The sequence below is a fragment of the Mastigoproctus giganteus genome, chromosome 13 (assembly GCF_048544385.1).
Source record: "Mastigoproctus giganteus isolate SK-2022 chromosome 13, ASM4854438v1, whole genome shotgun sequence".
NCBI classification, from domain to species: domain Eukaryota; kingdom Metazoa; phylum Arthropoda; class Arachnida; order Uropygi; family Thelyphonidae; genus Mastigoproctus; species Mastigoproctus giganteus.
The window spans coordinates 169,260,458-169,282,116 of record NC_143587.1 but is presented as its reverse complement, the minus strand read 5'-3'; the positions used below and the strand labels follow the sequence as shown (position 1 = coordinate 169,282,116).

Below are 21,659 nucleotides of genomic sequence, written 5' to 3'. Positions count from 1 at the left end.
AGAAATTTTCCCTCTCCTGAACTGATGAACAGCGCCGTGTACCGACTTACGGTGACGTTTCCGGTTATGGGTTCCTATACGATTCACATTCCTTTAGATGTTACCTACCTCCCCTAAACGTTTGTAGCAATATTTTTGAGACACCCTGTATATTCTGCAGTGTCAACTCTATTGTGTACCGTGCACATGTGACAATAGTTCCCCTCAGGCAGTCAGCTGCAATGTGCAACAGTGTTCAGTATTCTTAATTCCATCCGGACGAGACAACATGATAGCTTTTCAAACTTTTTGTTTCACAATTTATTTTTTACCCTGCTATTTTTTATCACTTAATTATTATAATTATTTTTTATTGCTTATACAGTTGGTAACTCAAATGTTTCTTGGACTTAATATTTTTCAGCTACTCTGCCACAGTTGTTTTTTCCAACAGTCTGTGCCACAAACAAGAATACGTAAGTTTGTTTAACATCTATTTTAAATGGAAGTGTGCATGTACTTTTTTAATACTGTACTTATAATTTTTCATCATTGTTAATTAAGAATAAATTTTTAAAATTCATATCAAATTTTCGTGATTTATATACGAGTCTATTATATTACAAAAGAAGTGACTGTGGGGTAAAGGAAGGATTTACCTCATTACTAATTTTAGCAGTTTTCTGTTACATGAAACTAGAGGTGAATGTATGTTTGAAGTTCACACCTATTTTAGACCTCTGTCGCAATAGTAATGCATACAAAAATGAAAGGTGTGGGCATCCAAGTTTTGCATGAACAATTGTTAAAAACAAGATATTAAAGAAATAAGAAACACAACATATTAAAGATCTAAAAGATTTTAAAAATTTCATTTGATTATACTTTTTTAAGTAAGGCTGTTTTCCAACAGTCTGTGCCACAAACAAGAATACCTAAGTTTGTTTAACATCTATTTTAAATGGAAGTGTGCATGTTTGACAATGGATGAAATGTTTCTGAAAATAACCCAGCTAATATTCAGATCACCATTCAAGCAGTGGTGAAATGGTTGCTGAAGTGAATGGAGAAAAATTCATTCTTATCATCATTTAACAATCCAAAAAATTGCTGATTAATTGGGAATTTCTGCTGGTTCACACATTTAGCATTAGTAGAGGCATATAATGCAAGTAAGCAAGCTTATACAGCAACAGCCAAAAAAAAAAAAAAAAAAAAAAACCTTCCCATTTCGCCCATCCATTCACTCCAAATGTTTGTCTAGTTCTGCCTTGAATTTAATTAAGCTGTCAACTTCTACAATGACAGATGGAAGTTTTTTCCAGCAATTAACTACCTGCTGACTAAAGGAAAATTTCTGCACATCTATTCTACAACTCTTTCCTCAATTTGAATTGTCCCCTCAGGTGATTAATCTGGGCAGGAGGAAGAATCCCATCAGCATTGACCTTGCTTAAACCATTCAAGGCCTTATACACCTCAATCAGATCACCTCATAGGTGCTAGTCACCAGACACTGCAATTTGCAAAACTTAAGCCTTTCTTCGTATGAGCAACCCTTTGCTCCATTCGCTAATTTTGTTGCACTTCTCTGTACTCATTCCAGCAGCTCTACATCCTTTCTAAAATGAGGCATGTATACAGTACTCAAGGTATGGCCTGACCATTGACTTATACAAGGGAATAATCACCACCTTATTCCTACTAGAAAACTTCCTATATATCGTTAACAAGACACCACGAGCTACTCTTGCAGACTGTCTGCACTGCTCAGAAAACTTGATATCTGACTGTACAATTACCCCAGGTCCTTTTCATTCTCTACCACCTGAACGTAGCACCACACAGTTGATATGTTTCTCTGGGGTTACTGTTGCCAATATGAAGTACTTTATATTTTGTGAACGTTAAGCTTTAGTTGCCACTTCTCAGCCCATCTGCTCAACTTATCAAGATCCTGTTGCAGCAACGTATTGTCATTAGTGTCCTTAACAACCCTGCCACCCTTTGTATAGTCTGCAAACTTTGACGTTAAGCTTGATATACCATCGTCAATATCATTTATAAATGCAGAAAACAACAATGGACCCAACACTGAACCCTGAGGGACTCCACTAATAACATTAGTCCACAAAGAGTAGTGTCTATTGATTACCACTCTGTCTTCTCCCACTCAACTGTCCCTTTATCCATAGCAGTATTTTGCCCTTAATGCCATACTGCTCCAATTTGTGCAGCAGTCTTCCATGTGCAACAGTATCAAAAGATTTCCTAAGATCTAAGTATATGATGTCAAACTTATTTTTTGCATTCAGTTCCTTTATTACCACATCATAGTATCCAATCAAATTGGTCAGACAAGACTTTCCCTGAACAAACCCATGATGTGTCAGAGTTATAACTCTGGTCTTGTCTACATGATCCTACAGTGCTTCTTTAACCAGTGCCTCCCTTAATTTCTCTGTAACAGAAGTTAAACTAACAGGTCTGTCATTATTTGTGTCACTCTTTGATCCTCCTTAGTGAACTGGGGTCACATTTGCACTTTTTCAGTACATGGGTATCATCCCTGAGTCCACGGAGACTCTCATAATTATGGCTAAGGGTTTACTTACTTCCTTAGCTGCTCCTTTAATATAACTGGATAGATTCCATTTGTCCCAGATGCCTTTTTTATGTTAACAGCTTCAACAGTTTCTCCTTCACTTTGCTCTCAGTTATTAAAAAATAATTTTAACTCACTACCATAGTTTAATACATCTCTTGTATTCCCCTCTCTGAATAACTCATGTGTAAATATAGATGCAAAATTTGTGACTGGATTATAGACCACCTTATATCTTCCATAGGCTTCTGCGCCACCTGTTAATTTATATGTATCCTATGCATTTTTCTTCTCTGCCATATCACCTGACATCTATTTAGGCCTAAACCTTGAACAATATTTCTTAGTTGGAACAAAACACTTAGTAGCTTCCAAGATTAATTCTTTGAATACTTTAGAATTTGCTGTTGGTGATATAATCAGTTGGTCCCACTGTATAGACTTTAAAAACTGTCCCAGACCTCCGTAGTCACCTTTACGAAAACAAAAACCCTTTCCTTTATCCCTGATGGTAGTTACCTCTCTGATTAAATCCCACATCAGCACACTGTGATCACTGCCACTTAGTGGTTCCTTTATCTGCAGTTTCTTAATGCATGAAGAATCACTACTGATAATCAGATCAAGAGTATTACTACATCTGGTTGCCTCCCGAACATGCTCCTGTAGAAAACAATAATCCAATAAATCCAGAAAAGCCTTGGTAGTGTGCAAGACCAACCCACAAGTTCCAGTCAAAATCTGGGAAATTCAAATCCTCCATTATAAGACAATATGATTTACTGGCCCATTCTATTTCTCTGTACAGCTGTTCATTTTAGACATCAGAGTCATTAGGCCTATAGCAGACTCCTACTCTCAATTTTGCTTTCCTGGTGCTAATGTCACACCAAATTAACTGAACACTGCACTGTCCACCCATGTCAACTGGATGCACTTCCTTAGATTTTGTGTTTCTTAATTAATAGCATAACCCCTTCTCCCTTCCTATCCTGTCTATCCTTCCTGTACTCATTGTATTCCCCAAATTTCAATTCTTCATTTCTTATATCTGTGTGACACCACGTCTCTGATATCCGAACAATATCTGCCTTTGATGTTTTGACCAGCACCCGAAATTCTTCAAATTTATTTACTACACTCCTAGCACTGGTGTGCACGCAAGTATATATGCACCTGTTTTTATTCTTAGCTACATTAACACAGCCCATGTATTTACTTGTTCTACATTTTTCTCCCAGCAGCCTCTGAAATCTCTGCGACCTTGGCAGTTTTCACCAAAATAGTTAGGGAAAGATACCACATGGTTATTTTCCATTAAGTTCATTATTATATTAATATCACTCTTATACCATATGAAATTAATAATATAGTTTATTAGTCTGTTCTAAGTTTACTGACACTCATCGTGGGACCTGTTTGGAGAACAGAAAGGGTCTGCAGCTGACAACTGGTTGAAACATCTTGGCAAACTGTGTTAAGTACTTATAATCCTGAAGACGTTTTTATTTTATTTAATACAGATGAAACATTGTTGTACTACAGGATTACCCCAGACCATTGCATGATTTTTAAAAATTCCTCTGCATTTGCAGGAAAGAAGATCAGAGAGGATTACAGTTCTTTTAACATGCAACATGGCAGAACAATCAAGAAGAAGCTGATAGTTATAGGCAAGAGTAAATCGCCTAGATGTTTTGAAGGAATAGCATTAGTAGAGGCATTTGATGCAAGAAAGCAAGCTTATGCAGCATTAGCCAAAAAAAAAAAAAAAAAAAAAAAAACCACTTCCACTTCACACCTCTGTTCGTTCGAAATACCTGTCCAGCTGAGCCTTAAACTTATTTAGGCTAAAAACTTCCACGACAAGGGATGGAAATCTGTTCCACCAACCAACCACCCGCTGGCTAAAGGCAAATTTCCACACGTCTATCCTACATCTGACAGAGAGCTTATGAGAAGTGGAATCTGGATATAGTGTCTACTAATGGAATCCTGAACAGGTAATATGTCTAATCTTGATTTTAAGCATTCATACTTCGTGTAATAGTTGAAAGGAACGGTTGGTTTATAGCGATTCAGTGCAGCGGAACATAGCAATATTCTGCTTAAGGCAATACGGCACTTAAGCTCTGGACAAGGTCAAACTATGACAAAGTTAGGGATTAAAACCTCCCCCATTTCCACCTGCATATTTCATAGGCTAGTCATCGAACGATAGAAGTGCCCTATCTTGTTGTACTAAAGACTACCTGCCTCGAAATTACTGAAATTCCGGCTCCCATTTGCATTTCAGAATGACAGATTTCAGCGCATCAGCCGTGCCGCTTACTTACTGCATATGTCTGACCAATGATGACTTCATAATTAAATGCGTTACTTGTCACAAAAACTATTGCAATAAGCCTGATTGTACTTCTGTAGATATTAAGAGATTAAATAAAACTAGAAAACGCAAGTTTGAATGTAACGCTTGTAGGCAACAAACAGGGAAAAATAATGAAGAATTACCTAATGAAGTCATTTGTGAAGATTCATGCACAGAACAGATTAATGACCTTGAACAAGCAACAAGAGAAATCCTCTCTCAGACTGACCTTGGAAATGGCATCTTGGGCCATCCTGAAGGATCAATTTTTGAAACCTTGGGATGCGATATTTGCCCGGAAGACTGCGAGCACTCTGAAGGGGCTTTCGCTAGACAGAGGAGAAATCATAGCCCGGATGAAAGGCAGGAGGAGAACCGTAAAGAATATGTCTCGCGTACGGAATTAAAGGATATCCTTGCAGACTGCATCAGCCCCTTTTCGATGCAGGCTGTGGAATACGCTGAAAACCTCGCGAGCAATTTCATCCCTGTACATAAAATGCTACAGGAACTGCAGGAAGAGAATTTTCTTCTCAAAGAACAAAACAGTAAAATATTGCACACCCTTAAACGACTGGAGGAAAAGCTAGGATGCTTTGAATCAGTCCTCGTTGCACAAGGTGGCTCAGAGGCCCCCGTAACCGACGAAACTTGCTATGCGAGGCAGAGCTACCCAAAGAAAAGTAGAAGTGGTATGCATGGATTGTACAGGAGGACAGAAAGCATTCAAAATCAGAAACAGAAGAGAAGAAAAGAATTGAATTCGGGGGAAAACATATCAGAACGAATTGCAAAACTACAAGACAGCCAAATAATATGTGAATTTCAAGCCCAGCCGGGAACTGTCTGTTTGCAGCAGGACCTCGCAAGCAATAGCACCAAATCCAGTGAAACTTTAGGGGCAGCACAAGGAAATGGCTCCACACATTCCACTAGGAAAAGTCGAAACCAAAATAAAGAAGTCTCAGAAATATTAGGACAACAGGAATCAACTGAAATGATTGGGGCATCCATGTATTCCAAGAGTACGATCGCGAGAGTTACATCTTCCCCCTCAAATCATGTTCCTGCAAACCCACTCACTTATGCGCACATCACTATGCTACCTAAAAAGCATAACACTTTTGAGGGTAGAAAAACCCGCCCGTCCCAAAATTTCATGCCTAGTCTTGCCGAGGACAGCCGACGACATAATCCAGTTCACAGAGAAAGTATTAATGTGTCTTCCTGTAACACACCAGAAACAAACAAACGGTTTTCTGAAATGTACAACATTACTTCCGTTGCAACCAGAGAGCAAATTTTTGTATCAAGGCTGGGACCCACAACACAGCCCAAAAATATTAAAGCCATGTGTGAGGGCGAACATGGGATAACTGTGGAAGTAAAGCAAGTGAAAACACGACACCCAGCTTACTCCTCCTTTATAATCTCTTGTCCACCAGATAAGGCAACTCGCCTACAAGACGTAAGCGCCTGGCCAGTAGGTACCTTAGTCAAGCCCTACAGAGACAGATGGGCCAGACCACTGGTTAAAAATGATGCAAGGAATCGGGCTCAATAGCAATCAAGAAAACTACCCCCAGCTGGGGATGCAGAACATCACATCCACCTGTTTGCACAAAACGTGAGGAGCATCTCAAATAAGCTCCACACCCTACAAACGATGATGATGTACGGGGACCTGGATTTCATTTGCCTAATCGAAACCTGGTTGGGAAATGGAAAACAGTTAGATCGGCTAACTGCGGCAGCAAACTGCAAATGTGTGGGAACCGGAAGAACAGATAGGCGAGGAGGGGGAGTTATAATTTGCTATCAAAATAAATACCAGTCTATAAGAGAACGAAAAACCAATTCAAATAATTTTGAAGGGATTTGCGTTACCTTTTCAAAAGAGCACGTGAAAATACAGATATGCATCATATACCTCCCACCTGAGCACACAAAGGAGACAAGAAACGAACTCTATGCTTGGCTTGCTGCAAATCTAAAGCCATCAGTCGACACAATAATAGCGGGAGATTTTAATTTGCCTCTTCCGAAACACAGGGAGGCCAAGAAAGAGCTGGATGCTACATTGGGTGCATTGCACTTAACGCAGCTTCCGACACCAGTAACAAGGGGAATGCAGCAACTTGACCTGTTGTACCATAGTTCCTTAGACATAAGGCTAACGCAAAACTGCATAAAATTTAAGTCGGACCACAATCCTATTGAAATAGAAGCAGCACTGAAGATACACAAATACATGCAGGGTAACCACACGAACTGGGAAAAGCAAAGTAAGTATCTTTTCTCCGTGAAGTATATTAATGCAGAGGTCATTCTCAGTCACCTGACTAGTTACAACTGGAATGACCTGCAAGAAAAGCCAGTAGACGAAGCTTTAGAAATGATCACTAAAAAGCTATACCAAACAGCATTGGAAGGAGCAGCAAAAGAAATCAAAATATCTGAGAGAACAAAAGAATGGTTTAACCCACAACTGAAAGCAAGTTTCCTCAGGAAGCAAAAACTGCATAGAAAATGGCAAAGAACGGGTCATCCTGCCGATCACATTCGTTATAAGAAAGAAAGAGCACATTTCATCAAAGCAAAACGACAGGCACACTGCAGTGTTATTCATAACAAACTAAAACGAGCAAAAAGAATTACTAGCAATAGAAATAGCACAGAGAATATGACAGAATGCATTTTCAAGGAATGGGCTAATAACACTTTTAGTAACCTGCATGGACTGAATCAAATTGAGAACACTGATAATGGTAACAAAATTTTGGAATTCCTGAAAGATTTAAACAAGCGAAAATATTCGGCAAGAGAGGAACCAACAAGACCTCCATTGAGTGAAATACTAATCACCAAAGAGAGCGTAATGAAAGCAATCAACGATCTGCCCAATAAGGCCACTGTTGGACCAGACAAATTTCCAATGTTCATCCTTAAAATAAGTAGCCCATTTATAATAGATCTATTACTGCACATCTATCAGAAAATCATAAGGTCAGGAGCTTTCCAGCAAGCTTGGAAAAATTACATTGTAACCCCAATACCAAAGATTAAACACCCAAAATTGGCTAAGGATTACAGACCAATTTCTGTTAGTTGCACCCTACAGAAGGTATTCGAAAAAGCGCTTCTTCCCAACATCAATCAACACTGCTTCAGCCATAGACCACCACATTTGCACTCAGTGATTTCGGGTAGATCAACAATAACAAACTTACTGGAAACCCTTTTTCGCGTGCAGAAAGCACTAAATGAGAAAAAGCAAATTGATATTATTTTTTTGGATATCTCCGCAGCCTACGACAACGTCTCAATTCCAGCGCTCATTGCGATTTTAAAGAATTATTTTAATGTAAGAGGAAATCTGTTAACTATAATAACCAGCCTGCTAGAACATAGGAAACTTATTGTTAAGCACCAAAAGCTACAATCTTGCTTTACCATCTCGCAAGGAGTGCCTCAAGGGGGAGTTCTTTCGGCTACTCTCTTCGCGGCCGTCCTGGAGCCGTTTCTTGCACGGTACTACAATTTTATAACATATGCTGACGATGTAAAATTCTTCATCACTTCCAAAGACCAAGAATCAGCAGAAAGTATTTGCCAGATGGCAAATAGCACAATCCGAGAATTTGAGAGCTACCTGGATTGCATCGGGCTCCGTATTAATGCACAGAAGTCTGCCCAAATGACCATAAGTTACAAGCAGAATAAAAATGACATCTCAATCTCTGTGAACGGGTCTAGTGTGGAAAAAGTGCACTCTCACCTGGACCTGGGTCTTAAGTGGGATGACAGACTCACCTTTGCTCAACACTTCGCCCATATGAAGACAAAAATATTCGCCGCTTTATGGGCTACTAGGCAGGAACTGGTAGGAATTAGGGATCCTCAGCTAGCGACCAAGTACATTTTAATGTGTGTCCTGCCAATTGCAATGTATGCCTCGCAAATCTGGTCTTCAGCTCCAGATTCACATTATAAGGCCGTCCTTGGGATCGAGTACTGGTTCTTGCGATGGCTTAACAGAGTTGCTGGCCATCCTTTTACTATCTCAAGGGCCATTCTCTACTCAAACCTTAACATCACACCCTGGATGCAGCGGACAATTAACAGGAACATACACACTCTCGCACAAATGCTCACAGGCAGAGTGGATGCTCCAGTCCTGGATAATATTCTAGTTAAACCGCGTGCCACTGCTAGACGTTGCGGAGAACTAAATAGCCCACTGCGTTCAGTCCTGAACAATCTTAGTAGCCTGCAAAGATTCTTCCCATCAAATGCAGCGAGAATATTTAACTCACTACAGATAGATGCCAAAAAACTGTGTGAGGATGCAGCATACCGGAAAGAGATCTTCCAGGATTCGTACAGACTTACTGAAATATGAATCGGCTGCAAAGTACTAAAGAATTGTGAATAAAAGTGAAGCTTTCTGCTTTAAGAACAATAATAATCTGTTGACTGTAAAAATATACCTTCTGTAACAGTTATGTTAATATGTAAGTTATATGTGGAATTATTAGTGAATTGTAAATATATGAGCTGTATAATGTATGTACAGAATCATTAATGTGTAAATACCGGATATATTAAACATAAAATGTGTATATAATATTTCGGGACGAGACTACGTGTTCAGTATATGTAACCCACTGCACGTAGTATCTCGTACCCTGATATGTACTTAGCACCCTCCTGGCACTTTGCCGTCCCGGGGTGGTTTCCTTATGGAAATAAACAGATAATAATAATAATAATAATAATAATCTGTCTTTCCTCAATTTGAATTTATCCCCTCTCAGGAAATTATTCTGAGCAAGAGGAAGAATCCCATCAGCATTGAGCATGCTCAAACCATTCAAGTCTTTATACATCTCTATCACATCACCTCGCTGGTGCCTAGTCTCCAGACACTGTAATTTGCAAAACTTAAGCCTTTCTTCGTAAGAGCACCCCTTTGTTCCAATCACTAATCTTGTTGCCCTTCTCTATACTCCTTCCAGCAGCTCTACATCCTTCTTGAAATGAGGCCTCCAGACCTGTATACAGTACTCTAGGTGTGGCCTGATAGAAGGGAATAATCACCTTATAGAATTGCCTTATAGAAGGGAATAATCACCTTATAGAATTGCCTTATAGAAGGGAATAATCACCTCCTTTTCCCTGCTAGAAAAATTCCTATATATCATCGACAATACACCATGAGCTACTCTTGCAGCCCGTCTGCACTGCTCAGAAAACTTCATATCTGCCTGCACAACCACCCCCAGGTCCCTTTCATTCTCTACCACTGTCAGTGTAGTACCACAGAATTGATATGTTGCTCTGGGGTTGCCGTTTCCTATATGTAGTACTTTACATTTGTCAATGTTAAATTTCATTTGCCACCTCTCAGCCCATCTGCTCAACCTTTCCAGATCCTGTTGCAGCAGCATAGTGTCAGTAGTGCCCTTGACAACCCTGCCAACCTTCGTATCGTCGGCAAACTTGGACATTAAGCTTGATATACCATCATCAGTATCATTTATAAATACAGAAAACAATAATGGACCCAACACTGAACCCTGAGGGACTCCACTAATAACATTAGTCCACGATGAGTAGTGTCCATTGATTACCACTCTGTCTTCTCCCCCTCAACCACCCCTTTATCCATAGCAGCAATTTGCCTCCAATGCCACACTGCTCCAATTTGTGCAGCAGTCTTCCATGTGCAACAGTATCAAAAGCCTTTCTAAGATCCAAGTATATAATATCAAAGTTATTCCCTGCATCCAGTTCTTCTGTAACTGCATCATAGTATCCAATCAGATTAGTCAGGCAACACTTCCCCTTAACAAAACCATGCTGCCTCCGAGATATAACTGAAGTCTTGTCTAGATGATCCTGCAGTGCTTCTTTAACCAGTGCTTCCATTAATTTTCTTGGAACAGAAGTTAAACTCACAGGTCTATAATTACTTGTGTCAGCCTTTGATCCTCCTTTGTGAATTGGGGTCACATTTGCACATCTCCAGTCTGTGGGTAGCTCCCCTGAGTCCAACGAAGCTCTCATAATTATGGCTAGGGGTTTGCTTACTTCCTTTGCTGCCTCCTTTTATATAACTGGATAGATCCCATCCACCCCAGGTGCCTTTCTTGTTTATCTTCTACAACTTTTCCTCCACTTTACTCTCAGTTATTACAAGATTCTGTAGCTTACTGCCAGAGTTGAAATCACCTCTGGCATTCCCCTCGCTGAATAACTCCTCATGTGTGAATGTTGATGCAAAATATTCGTTTAGTTTGTTAGCTACCTGAGTAGGATCATCAACAGTTGACCAATCGATATCAAGTGGACCAATCTGATTCTTCCCCTTCCTTCTAGAGTTTACATAAGTAAAGAACTCTTTGCTGTTTTTCTTTGCATCCCTTGCCAAAGATTTCTCGTAATCTTCCTTCGCCTGCCTAACATCCTTTGTAACTTGGTTACAGATCAACTTGTATCTATCATAGGCTTTTGTGTCACGTGTTAATTTGTATGTATCCCATGCATTTTTCTTCTCTGCCATATGTCTCATTAGTTTATCTAACATCCATTTAAGCCTAAACCTTGAACAATATTTCTTAGTTGATATGTAAAGCCTAGTAGCTTCCAAGATAAGTTCTTTGAATGCTTCCCATTTTGAATTTCCTGTTGGTAACATCATCAGTTGGTCCCACTGTATAAAATTTAAATACTGTCTCAGTCCATCGTAGTTGCCTTTACAAAAGCAATACCCTTTCCTTTACCCCTAATGGTAGTTAGGGGCAAAGGGAAGCGTTATTGCTTATTACATGATGGTGTCCCACAGATATAAGGAATGCAGAATTGGAATTTGGGGAGTACAACGTCTACAGAAAGGATAGACAGAATGGGAAGTGAGGAGCGTTATGCTATTAGTGCCGACGGGCTAGCCAGGTGGGTAAAGTGCCTGCCTGGCAATCCAAAGGTCGCGGCTTCGATTCCCGCCTCGGTCTTGGATCAAAGTGCTACAAAATACCTTCGAAGGTGCATTATGGCCACAGAAGCCTATGTGCCAACAACTATCAAAAAAAAGAAAAAGAAAAAAAAAAAATGCTATTAAAAATAAATAAATAAATTTTCTGTTTATACTCCGGCACGACAACCAAGTCAGTAGAGTTTACAATAAATCGTCAATACAAATATTTATCGTATTTAGTAGTCACGGGCTGGAACCCCGGTGCACTCAGGAACACGTGCTATGCACTCTCGCTCCTGACCACTGGGCTACTATTAGTTAAGAAACACATAAAATCCAAGGATTTTATATTACCTCTTTGAGTAAATCCCACTTCAGCACATGTGATCACTGCCACCTAGTGGTTCATTTATCTGCAGATTCTTAATGCATGAAGAATCACTACTGATAATCAAATCAAGAGTATTACTCCCTCTAGTTGCCTTCCGAACATTCTGATGTAGAAAACAATCATCCAATAAATCCCCAAAAGCCTTGCTAGTGTGTGAGTGACCAGCCCCCAAATTCCAGTCAATATCTGGGGGAAATTAAAATCCCCCATTATAAGAGACTCTGATTTACTGGCCCACTCTATTTCTCTGTACAGTTTCTTATTATACTCATCAGAGTCGTTAGGCCTATAGCACACTCCTACTCTCAATTTTGATCTCCCAATGCTTATGTCACACCAAACTGACTCGACACTGCACTGTCCAGCGATGTTGACTGGCTTCACTTCCTTGGATTTTATGTGTTTCTTAACTAATAGCATAACCCCTCCTCCCTTCCTATCCTGTCTATCCTTTCTGTAGACATTGTACTCCCCAAATTCCAGTTCTGCATTCCTTATATCTGTGTGACACGACGTCTCTGAAATCCCAACAATATCTTTTTTTTTTTTTTTTTTTTTATGAGAACCCCAAATACGAGAGGTATTATAACCTATAGTACTTAGTACCGTGCTTGGGTTGGAGGTTGAGAAGATGAAAGAAGATATTTGTTGATATTGGACTTGAACTTCTGTAGATTGTAATTTTCAGGAAATACGTATGAAGGAAGGTTGTTCCAGAAAACGGCAGTTGAATGAATAAATGCGGAAGATGAAAAGTTGGTTCTGTGGGCTTGAAGTTGGACAGTAAATGGATGTTGGCTGGTGGCGGCACGTGTTTGGACTGTTTTGAAAGAGAGAGCGGGAATTATAGAAGCCAATTCAGAAGAACAGTGCCCATGGAAGTATCTGTAGAAGAGGCATGCAGCAGAAACAGTGCCGTCTATGAGACAGCAAGTGGAGAGACTCTGTTAGAGATGAATCATTAATTAATCTAACTGCCCTCTTCTGAATGGAATCAAGAAGCCTGAGAGAGGTTTTGGGGGCACCACCCCAGATATGGGAATAATATTCCATGGCAGGGTGGATTTGCGATTTATACAGAGTGAGCAGCTGTTTGGGAGAAAAGTAACGCCGAGAGCGAATGAAAAAACCAAGTTTTTTAGATGCAGAGGAAGCAATATTTGTAATGTGCTTGTGCCAAGAGCGATTAGAAGTCAGGGTAATCCCCAAAAGAGATATATCATTTTGCCTAGAAATCGGAGTGTCACTAAAGATAAGCATAGGAGCAGAAGAATCCTTTTTGCGAGATATAAGACAAGATTCAGTTTTAGAAGGGTTGAAATCAACTAAGTTGTCTTTGCCCCACTGGAGAATTACCTGAAGATCGGCATTTAAGGAATTGGCAGCAGATTTTCGAGAACTTGAAGCTGATTGAGCTGGACAAGGTTTCTCAAAATGGAAAGTTGAATGCAATGTGCTATCATCGGCAAAACTATGGATAGGATTTCCAGTCAATGGAAGAAGGTCATTGATATACAAGAGGAAAAGAGTGGGGGAAAGAACTGAACCTTGGGGGACACCGGCATTAGTGGAGAAGTTAGAAGACAGATAGCCATCTACCATCACCCTCAGTGAGCGATCAGAGAGAAAACTGGATAACCAATTACTAAAAACAGTTGGAAAACCATAAGATGGAAGCTTGTTTAGAAGACCTTTATGCCAAACACGATCAAAAGCCTTTGAGATGTCAAGAGCAACTACTTGTGTTTCACCAAACCTTTCCATTGAATTAGTCCATAAATGGGTAACATAAACCAGAATATCACCAGTGGATCGACACTGACGGAATCCATACTGGCGATCGTTGATCAGACGGAAGGTTTCTAGGTAGTTTAAGAGTTGGCGGTTAATTGATTTCTCCATTACTTTAGAAAGAGTAGAAGTAATTGCAATGGGACGATAATTGGATGGGAGGGATTTGTCACCCTTTTTAGGAACTGGCTGGATATGAGCAAATTTTCAAGCAGAAGGAAAAACACCTTTGGAATAAGAAAGTGAAAAAAGGTGGCAAAGAATAGGAGTAAGTTCAGGAGCACAGGTTTTGAGAACAAGTGGAGAAATACCATCAGGACCTGGAGCTTTCTTAGCATCAAGATTCATAAAAATCCTTCTGATATCCTTTTGACGGAAGACCACAGGAGGCATTGAATGGAGCGTGTTAGGAATGGTGGGAGGTGTTTTACCAAGATCATTAATACATGAGCTCAAAGAAAAATGGGATGCTAGCAGGTCAGCTTTATCCTTGGCTGAAGTGACAACAGAACCATCTGGTTTGGACAGAGGTGGGAGCAGAGATGGGCAAAAGTTGCGGCCAATAGCTTTGGCAAGAGACCAGAATGCTCGGCTACCATTAGGGCAAGAAGCAAGTTTTCTACTCTTAGCCTGTTCAAACTGTAGTTTGGACTGATTAATAACTGCTTTACAATTGTTGCGAGCTTTGGTGTAGGCAGAAAATGAAACTGAAGAATTAGAAACAAGCCAATTACGATATGCAACGTTCTTCTCTTGGACAGCCTTAGCACATTTATTGGAAAACCAAGGTTTAGATAAAGGACGAGATTTTAAAGTGGAGTGTGGGATAAAGGATTCCATTCCTGCAAGAATAATTTCACTGACACGATCTGAGCAAACGTTGACATCAGAAGTTTTGAAACAGTAATCCGACCAAGGAAAAGAAGAAAAGAAGTCTCGCAGGTCATCCCATTTTGCATTCTTGTAATGCCAAACAATACGAGGTTGGGAATAGCCATGAGATAAAGGTTCCATTGGAGAAGAGGCAATCACCAAGTTGTGATCTGAAGTGCCTAAAGGACCTCTCACTTCAACCTTGTACTTAGAAGGGTTGTTTGTGAGAAAAAGATCAAGCGTATTGGCTGTATGATTAGGATTGTCCGGTATTCTTGTAGGTAAATGAACAATCTGTGCTAGGTCATTAGTAATTGCAAAAGCCTCAGCATCTCAACCTGCTGGGTCGGTGTGACTAGAAAACGGAAGCCAGCTGGAGTTGTGAACGTTAAAATCACCAAAGAAAATTACCTCACTGTTAGGAAAGTTGGACTGGAGAAAGTCAAGTTGCAAAGAGAGGAAGTCAAAGAGCTCCAAGTGATTAGTGGAGTTGGGAGAACGGTAGAGACAACAGATGAATTTTACACAATGAGGTAGAGAGATTTTAAGCTAGAGAAGATCAAAGAGAGGAGATTCCAAATTGCCAAGTCTCTGACAGGGAATATCAGAACGGACATATGCACAAGTACCGCCTTTGAGGCGAAAGGAATCATACAGCAAATAATTTGGACATCTGAGATGAGCAGTAGTTGAATCAACTGATAACTGAGATTCAGTCAGAAAAAGTACATGGGGTTTGGAAGACTGCAAGTGGAAATGGACATCGTTGAGATTAGAATTGAAACCACGCATATTTGTGAAATGAATTAGGAAGTGCTTGGGAGGTTTAGATCTTTTCGCAGATAAGCTTGCTCTATTATTTTGACAATTCATGGTGTATTGAATAGTAAGAAAAAGTGGGTGGGATATGCTGTATGAAGTAATGAAATTTTTGGATATGGCGTACATGTGGTAAGAATATACCCAGATCCTTGACATAACGTGGCCTCGACAATGCTCCCCGCATACACACTACTCGGACTCCCTCCAGTCACTATCTGGCAGAGTAGAGGTAGCAAGATTATACACTAGCTGATCCGGAAGCCTCCTAGAGAGTTACCAATAGGTTCGGTCCGGTGTACTAACTAGCGGCCGGCCTGCGAACACCGTTTTAGAGCTGTACCCTCGAAATGTAAGGAATATTGGATCTCGCCACGACATTCATCATAACCTCAAAAATCATCGATCATACTGCATGATGGAAGAGATAGGGAAGGGTTGGCCGGAACTTAGCTCTAGAGACTAAACATGGGTTCCACCACTTCAAGCCTCCAATAAGCAAAGTGGTGGTATTTCACCAGTTGATGAGAGTCATCTACCACCTAGTACTGCCTGGTAACATAGAGGGGCGGCGTTCATCCATGTGGTGTGGCGCCCACACCACATGGCGTTCATCCATGTGGTGTGGGCGCCACACCTCGACCCCTGCTTACGTTGGTTCACACCTGGGTGGTCACCCACCATGTACTTGTGCATGAAGGTTATACCCAGGATTACTAACAGTCCCACCATCGTGAAGGTGCAAGCAGAGGATTTGGCTGTCATAGACTGTCCGGACTTCGCCGAAATTGGGTCCACTTTGACTTGAGTGTCACCTGAATATCAGTTCCATCAGCGTTTTAGACTCCCAGGTAGCAAGAACAGCTTGTCTGGCATATCTGAGAGAATGTCTGTGACAACCTCAAGGACCAGAATCTGCCTTTCATGTTTTGAGCAATACCTCAAATTCATCAAATTTATTTACTAAACTCCTAGCATTGGTGTATATGCAAGTATACATGCACCTGCTCTTCCTCTTAGCCACCCTAACACAACCCATGTGTTCACTTGTACCCCCATGATTCCCAGCAGTCTCTGAAATATCCTGCTTCTTATTTTCCAGGCTGCTGCTCATTCCAATTGAAGGAGTGCAAGAATCACTTTCTCCTGTGCTAGTGGCTACTGTTAATCTATTAGTCCTTGTATCCCCCCAATCTAGCAGTTTTCCAACCCACCTAACACTGCCTCGATAGCATCAGCAAACATTCTTGCACCCTTTCTATTTAAGTGTATCCCATCCCTGTAGAAGCAGTCTCTCCTGTTAACAAGTACAGACCAGGCTGAAAAAAATTCTACCCCTTGAGCCCTGCACAATCTTTCCAGGGCCGAATTGATCGACAGGGCTCTCATCATATACTCCCTCCTATCGTCTGGCCAGAATTGCAGACACTTTCAAATTCAACCCTAATTCACGGCTTTTTTTCATCAGTGACGTGTACTTGTTAAGTAATTCCGCCGGTCTCCTACTCTTAATATCATTAGTGCCAACATGTACTAATGATATTAAGTGTACTATAGATGATGGTTTGGGAGCATCTGATATCGGAAAGCAGATAACTGTTCTGGATGCACTTCATATGACAATGAGTGCCTGGAATGAAGTTTCCAAAATCTTAGCAACTGTTTATAAAAATGTGGATTAATTATTCATGATGGTAAACTAAGTCAGTGTACTGATCACATTGAGGAGCCTGAAGACATGGGTGAGCAGGAGTTTAATGATTGGATGGACATTGATGGTGATCTACGAGTTGCTACAGCTTTAGCAGATGAAGAAATTGCCCAGCCTGCTACTGATAATTTTGCCGAGGAGGAGGAAAATGAAGATGTACCTGAATGAATTCCAGTTATAGCATTAGCATTAGCATTAGCAGAGGCATATGATGCAAGAAAGCAAGCTTATTCAGCATCAGCCAAAAAAAAAAAAAAAAAAAAAAAAAAACACACCACTCCCATTTCACCCCTCCGTTCGTTCGAAATACCTGTCCAGTTGAGCTTTAAATTTGTTTAGGCTATCAACTTCAACAACAAGTGATGGAAGTCGGTTCCACCAACCAACCACCCGCTGGCCAAAGGCAAATTTCCGCACATCTATCCGACATCCGTCCTTCCTCAATTTGAATTTATGCCCTCTGAGGTGATTATTCTGAGAAAGATGAAGAATCCCATTGGCATTGAGCATGCTCAAACCATTCAAAGCCTTATACACCTCTATCAGATCACCTCGCCGGTGCCTAGTCTCCAGACTCTGTAATTTGCAAAACTTAAGCCTTTCTTCGTAAGAGCAACCCTTTGTTCCATTTACTAATCTTGTTGCCCTTCTCTGTACCCGTTCCAGCAGCTCTACATCCTTCTTGAAATGAGGCCTCCAGACCTGTATACAGTACTCAAGATGTGGCCTTACCATTGCCTTATACAAGGGAATAATCACCTCCTTATCCCTGCTAGAAAAATTCCTGTATATCATTGACAAGACACCATGCGCTACTCTTGCAGCTCGTCTGCACTGCTCAGAGAACTTCATATCTGCCTGCACAATTACCCCCAGGTCCTTTTCATTCTCCACCACTGTCAGTGTAGTACCGCAGAGTTGATACGTTGCTCTGGGGTTACTGTTTCCCATATGCAGCACTTTACATTTGTCGATGTTAAACCTCATTTGCCACCTCTCAGCCCATCTGTTCAACCTTTCCAGATCCTGTTGCAGCAGCATAGCGTCAGTATTGTCCTTAACGACCCTGCCAACCTTTGTATCATCTGCAAACTTGGACATTAAACTTGATATCCCATCATCAATATCATTCATAAACACCGAAAACAACAACGGACCCAACACTGAACCTTGAGGAACTCCACTAATAACATTAGTCCACGTTGAGCAGTGTCCATTGATTACCACTCTCTGTGTTCTGCCACTCAACCATCCCCTTATCCATAGCAGCAATTTGCCTCCAATGCCACACTGCTCCAATTTGTGCAGCAGTCTTCCATGTGCAACAGTATCAAAAGCCTTTCTAAGATCCAAATATATAATATCAAAGTTATTCCCTGCATCCAGTTCTTTTGTGACTACATCATAGTATCCAATCAAATTGGTCAGGCAAGACCTGCCCTTAACAAAACCATGCTGCGTCTGAGCTATAACTGAATTCTTGTCTAGATGATCCTGCAGTGCTTCTTTAACCAGTGCCTCCATTAATTTACCTGGAACAGAAGTTAAACTAACAGGTCTATAATTACTTGTGTCAGCCTTTGATCCTCCTTTGTGAATTGGGGTTACATTTGCACATCTCCAGTCTATGGGCACCTCCCCTGAGTCCAAAGAAGCTCTCATAATTATGGCTAGGGGTTTGCATACTTCCTTTGCTGCCTCCTTTAATATAACTGGATAGATCCCATCCACCCCAGGTGCCTTTTTTATGTTTATCCTCAACAATCTCTCCTCCACTTTCCTCTCAGTTATTACAAAATCATCCAGCTCACTGCCAATGTTTACTTTACCTACATCATTCTCCTTCCTGAATAACTCCTCATGCGTGAATGTAGATGCAAAATACTCGTTTAGATTGTTAGCCACCTGAGCAGGATCCTCAACTGTTGAACCATCAATATCCAGTGGACCAATCTGATTCATCCCTTTCCTTTTCGAGTTCAAGTATGTAAAAAACTCTTTTCTGTTTTTCTTTGCATCCTTTGCCAAGGATTTTTCATAGTCTGCCTTTGCCTGCCTAATCTCCTTTGTGACTTGGTTACAGACCAACTTATATCTATCATAGGCTTCCATGTCACCCATTAATTTGTATGTATCCCATGCATTTTTCTTCTCTGCCACATGTCTCATTAGTTCATCTGACAACCATTTAGGCCTAAACCTTGAACAATATTTCTTAGTTGGTATATAAAGCCTGGTAGCCTCCAAGATTAGTTCCTTGAATGCTTCCCATTTTGAGTTTGCTGTTGGTAACATCATCAGTTGGTCCCACTGTATAGAATTTAAATACTGTCTCAGACCATCATAGTCGCCTTTACGAAAACAAAAACCCTTCCCTTTACCTCTGATGGTAGTTACCTCCTTGAGTAAATCCCACTTCAACACACTGTGATCACTGCCACCTAGTGGTTCATTTATCTGCAGGTTCTTAATGCATGAAGAATCACTACTGATAATCAGATCAAGAGTATTGCTCCCTCTTGTTGCCTCACGAACATGCTGATGTAGAAAACAATCATCCAATAAATCCACAAAAGCCTTGCTAGTGTGCGAGTGACCAACCCACAAATTCCAGTCAATATCTGGGAAATTAAAGTCCCCCATTATAAGACTCTCAGATTTACTGGCCCACTCTATTTCCCTGTACAATATCTTATTATACTCATCAGAGTCATTAGGCCTATAGCACACTCCTACTCTCAATTTTGATTTCCCTATGCTTATGTCGCACCAAACTGACTCGACACTGCCCTGTCCATCGATGTCGACTGGCTTCACTTCCTTGGACTTTATGTGTTTCTTAATTAATAGCATAACCCCTCCTCCCCTCCTGTCCTGTCTATCCTTTCTATACACATTGTATTCCCCAAATTCCAGTTCCGCATTACTTATATCTGTGTGACACCACGTCTCTGATATCCCAACAATATCTGCCTTTGATGTTTTGAGCAATACCTCAAATTCATCAAATTTATTTACCAAACTCCTAGCATTGGTGTACACGCAGGTATACATGCACCTGTTTCTATTCTTAGCTACCCTAACACAACCCATGTGTTTACTTGTACCGCAATGACTACCAGCAGTCTCTGAAATATCCTGCATCTTGTTTTTCAGACTTCTGCTCATTTCAATAGAAGCAGTGCAAGAATCACTTCCACCTCTGCCAGTGGCTACTGTTAATCTATTAGTCCTTGTATCCCCCCCAACTAGCAGTTTTCCGACCCACCTAACACTGCCTCGACAGCATCAGCAAAAATTCTTGCACCCTTTCTATTTAAGTGTATCCCATCCCTGTAGAAGCAATCTCTCCTGTTAACAAGTACAGTCCAGGCTGAAAAAAATTCTACCCCTTGAGCCTTGCACAATCCCTCCAGGGCCGAATTGATCGACAAGGCTCTCATCATATACTCCCTCCTATCGTGTCTGGGCAGAATTGCAGACACTTTCAAGTTCAACCCTAATTCACGGCTTTTTTTCAACAGTGACCTGTACTTGCTAAGTAATTCTGCCGGTCTCCTACTCTTAATATCATTAGTGCCAACGTGTACAACTATATCACCTTTTGTGCCCTTAAAAGATGATATCCGCTCTACAACGTCATCAACCTTTGCCCCTGGCAGACATACCCTGGTCCTATTCCACCTATCCTTTTTACAAAGTATGTTCCCCGTTTCCCTGACAATAGAGTCACCAACAACTACTAGTTCCTGTGGGACCAGCGCATTCTGCCTAGGGGGCTGCTTCTGTGTTGCCTGATGACCAAGTGCAAGCTCTGGCGTTGATGTGGGCAGCTGAGAGCTTGATGGGCCCCTCAATTTATTTCCTTCGAGGGCATCCACCCTGTCCTTCAAGCTCTCATAAAGGCCCATAACAACGCTGAGTTGTCGCCTGATTTCCTTGCACTCCTCACATCGTGCACACACAAAGACATCCCCCTTGGCAGTATCATGTCCCGTACCCGACTGCTCCGCAAACATCAAGCAAACAGTGCATTTTAATAGACTGTGATTCAGAGGGCAACTGCCCCCCTCAGTTCTCCCCTGAACCACAGCACTCCCATTAGCTTTAGCCTTTTGCTTTGCTGCTCTGGTCAGAGTCATGATT

The 21,659-nt window shown here is 40.9% G+C and overlaps 1 protein-coding gene across 1 annotated transcript in view; it reads left to right on the top strand.

Moving 5' to 3' along the window:
* The window catches only part of LOC150076598 (uncharacterized), a 461,481-nt gene that overhangs the window by 232,721 nt on the left and 207,101 nt on the right, over window positions 1-21,659 (top strand). Inside the window, exon 7 of the mRNA XM_090387387.1 lies at window positions 404-455. Within this exon, the coding sequence (XP_090243513.1) occupies window positions 404-455 (52 nt within the window). The remainder of the gene's footprint in view (window positions 1-403; window positions 456-21,659) is intronic.